The following is a 3690-nucleotide window of genomic DNA, read 5'->3' as shown; positions in this document are numbered from 1 at the left end:
ACACACACACACACACACACACACACACACACACACACACAAACAGAAATTGAAAATCACTGGACTAGGAATTGTTAAGTTGCTTCAAACTCTAAAACAATTCAGGAATTAAAACATTTTTACCTATGTTGTGCAATTAGAACTAAATCTTCAATATAATAAACACAGAAATGGCAAAAATGCCACTTACCTAGTACTAATAATTGATAAAGACTTAAGTGCATTTGTTAGCCAGGAATCTGTCAGACCTTCAATCTCTGCCCTTAACTGTAGCCATGCGTCCCTTTTGGCAGGGCCAAGGAGTCCTGCAACACAGAAAAGGAAGGAAGAGTCAAGCGATGAATATTTTTTTTTTTTTTGAAATCTAGTTTGGACTCCCTTTTGCCCAGTATAGATAATTTTTAATTCAGTCTATGTCACAAATGGAGAGATACATTTATATGAATATTGATCCTTCATTTCTGTATTGACTGTCCATTCAACCATTCAACGAGTACTTATGGAAGAACTTCTAGGTGTCAGGTACTGGGCTAAACATTGGGGACATACAGTGAAAAGTGGGCCCCTGTCTCTGCCCTCACTGGACCTAGGATCTGGTGCAGTGGAATCCAAACATTTGAGAGCTTTCAAAACTCCCATGCACATCTCATTTCAAGGGACTGAGATACATCAGATCTGGAGGAGCTGTCAGATTCTGCCAGCCTAGGGACCCAAACCTCAAATATTTTGGCTGCTTCAAATATTTTAGCTTCTTAATAATCACAATCACGTTCACTTTGAAACAGTAACAATGCCATTATCATATGTAGCTATTAGAATGTTTCTAATACTAGTGCTAATGCTATTATACTTTGTTTTGTAAAAAGAAATTAAAAACCGTGTTTAAAATCCTAAAGTGTATGATACAGTTATAGACAATGGACAACTACAGTGTTATAGAAATGATATTTAAAAAGATCCAGCCTTTGCTTTTATGATAAAACAAGACTGTATAAATCTATTTAAAAAGTTTCTTATTTAAATTGCATTTCAGGATACTGGAGCACATATATAGTTAAATGATTTTTTATAGTTTCTAGCAAGTCTTATTTGTCCTCATTTCAATAAAGAAATGCTCATGCATGATAGAAAAGTTTGTTTAAACTTTCTAAGATATAAGATTATTTCTTAGCGATTTGCTGATTTTTAAATAATTTTAATAATACCCTACAAGAGGGAAATGACATACTTGAATGATAAAAATTAATTCATATTTCCTGAAAGGATATTTATTTTAAAGTTAAACATATTATCCACAATTGATTTTAACTGTAAAACCTATTTATTTGATTTTACAAAAGCATCATGTGAAGAGTTCAGACTGCATTAGGAAGCCAGAGTTTTTTCCCTGGAACCCTGGGCAAGTCAGTAGCTTTCAGGGGCCAGTTTCTTGTTTTGAAATGAAAGTTTTCCATATCTAAGCTCTCTTTTGGTGCTAACATTATTATTGTCTGTGGGTTTTGTCCTCTTACAGTTACTAAGAATCTATTGAGCATCTGTTGTGTGCTTCACTGCCAGGCAGCTGGGGATGCAAGGTGAGCAGACACACAGCCCCATCCTCATGATGCATATGGGAGTACGTGATACATGTACGCTATATATGAACATTTACTGTATTGTATTCTATGACATACATGTGAATATACATATGTATAGTATGCACATATATATTTAGCTGTATCATTCTGTTTTGGATTCTGGTGTGTGGTTCTCAATCACTCTTCCTTTTTTTTTTTTTAAAAAAAGCAGCACATAAACAAACAAAAAACCCTGGGAGATTAATCTTATGTGACCTCATAGCAAATCTTGGGAATCTTATTGACCCAAAATTGATTCTAATAATAAAGATCATTAAGGTTTCTTATATCCAGAAGCACATACAGGATCCTAGTTTTGGTATCACAGGTTTTAACATCCTCTGTAAAATATATAAATAAATATAAAATGTTCAGATATTGCCTACAGAGTATTTGAACTTTTAAAAACCATAATAATCATAGTTAACACTATAGACAGGAAAGATACACTGTCAGAAAATGTGTTTTTTAAAAAGGTAAACTTGTTGGAAGTCTTTGAAATGACATAAATATTTATATTTATTTCTGGTAGGATTCCAGAAAGGTAATGCTCGCTAACAACTCTGCTTCAATAACTGAGGCTCTCTTCTTTGGAAAGATCTTCTTCCCACTGGCTTGGTCAGTTCCTGTATTGATTTTCATTGATAATGTCCCAAGCACCAGCTGAGGAGGGTAAGCTAAAAGCCTTGCCATAAATCTTGATGAAACATCTGAACACAAAGTTTCACAAAGAATTCCCAATTCACAAGAACAGTGGTGCATATTTTATTTTGCACTTAAGTTTTCTCCACCAATTCTAAGAAACTTAAAATTCTGGCTCAATGCAGGTCAACATGAGCTTTTGCTGGTTATAGTAGGATAGGATTAACTACAGTTTGAATTCTACCTATACTCAGAATGCTTTTATTGGATTAAGAAAGCCACACATACCTCCAACATTGTTCTTGTAGGTGTTATATAATTCTTTTACTCTTCTGTAACGAAAAGCCAACTTCCTCATCCAGTCCACTCCTCCTCTTACACCTGTTGGCAAACAAAGGTTTGCACTACTTGCAGCTGCATGGAAGCCATCAGTTGCAAAACTGTAGGTACTGCAACACCCAAAATACATTAAAAAGAAATAAAAGAAATAATTACATGTGCAAAACTCCATAGCTGAATTTCTGTAGGAAACAGCAGACTGAAAGGCATGGCTTACCTTAAGTCCTGCCCATTATCATCAGAGGAAACATCATCTATATGAACTTGATCACACTCCTGTTAAAAACATTGGAAACGTTATTTGTTTTTCAAATGATGCTTGTCACCATGTTTGAAGGTTTTCCCATCTTTCCATTTGATCAGACTATGGCCAGAAGATGGCAGCATGTGCCCGTCCATCCCACCATCTCACGCTTGTTTTCTTGGGCTGGGGAATGGCACCATTTCTACTCTCTAAGATCTAAATCCAGAAGAGTGGTATAAAAAGGGTCAGAAAACATATGGCATGAGGGTTTCTTTAGAGCAATTTAAACAATGATTTTAATCTTAATATTACTGACAAAAAATTCTCTTCTGAATCTTCATAATCATTTGGGTTCTTTGCCGGCCATTTCTGTTGTACTTACTCAAGCACGGATAATTTGAAGATATACAAAACTTGTCTGGTCTCAACACCTTAGGTGGTTACTATTATTTATCATTTGTTGAGTGGCAACAGAGGGGCCTGCCCTCAGATTATGGAGTCCTGTGCGATTTCCATGACTTCCTGCTTGGACCAGAGATACCACGAACAAACCAGGCTAGTGTTATTTTAAAGGTCCTGGTCTTGGAACACAGAAAAAAGGTAATAACCACAGAAGCTGACATTTTCTTTTTTCAAGTTTTTACATAGGTATGCCTACACAGTTGACCTGATTTTAAGTTACAGTGCTCAGAACAAACGGTAACTTTTCTGGATAAGGATTCAATTCTTCTTTGCTAAGAGTCTAATTCTGCTTTTGAATAATCTGCAAAGTTCCAGTGAACTGTTATAAGATCTGAAGGAAGAATTTGGCAAGAGCATTTAAAATACCTAGTACTCAGAATAAGTATA

The 3690-nt window shown here is 35.4% G+C and overlaps 1 protein-coding gene across 1 annotated transcript in view; it reads right to left on the bottom strand.

Annotated features, from left to right (window-relative positions):
• EYA4 (EYA transcriptional coactivator and phosphatase 4) overlaps positions 1 to 3690 on the bottom strand; it is a 151374-nt gene that overhangs the window by 8632 nt on the left and 139052 nt on the right. Inside the window, exons 11-13 of the mRNA XM_012665194.1 lie at positions 2815 to 2873; positions 2547 to 2707; positions 191 to 305 (exon numbers count right to left, since the gene is read on the bottom strand). Coding sequence (XP_012520648.1) covers positions 191 to 305; positions 2547 to 2707; positions 2815 to 2873 — 335 coding nt within the window. The remainder of the gene's footprint in view (positions 1 to 190; positions 306 to 2546; positions 2708 to 2814; positions 2874 to 3690) is intronic.

Source organism: Propithecus coquereli, unplaced genomic scaffold, assembly GCF_000956105.1.
Source record: "Propithecus coquereli isolate 6110/MARCELLA unplaced genomic scaffold, Pcoq_1.0 Scaffold98, whole genome shotgun sequence".
In the NCBI taxonomy this organism is placed as follows: domain Eukaryota; kingdom Metazoa; phylum Chordata; class Mammalia; order Primates; family Indriidae; genus Propithecus; species Propithecus coquereli.
This window is presented reverse-complemented; position numbering and strand designations above follow the sequence as displayed.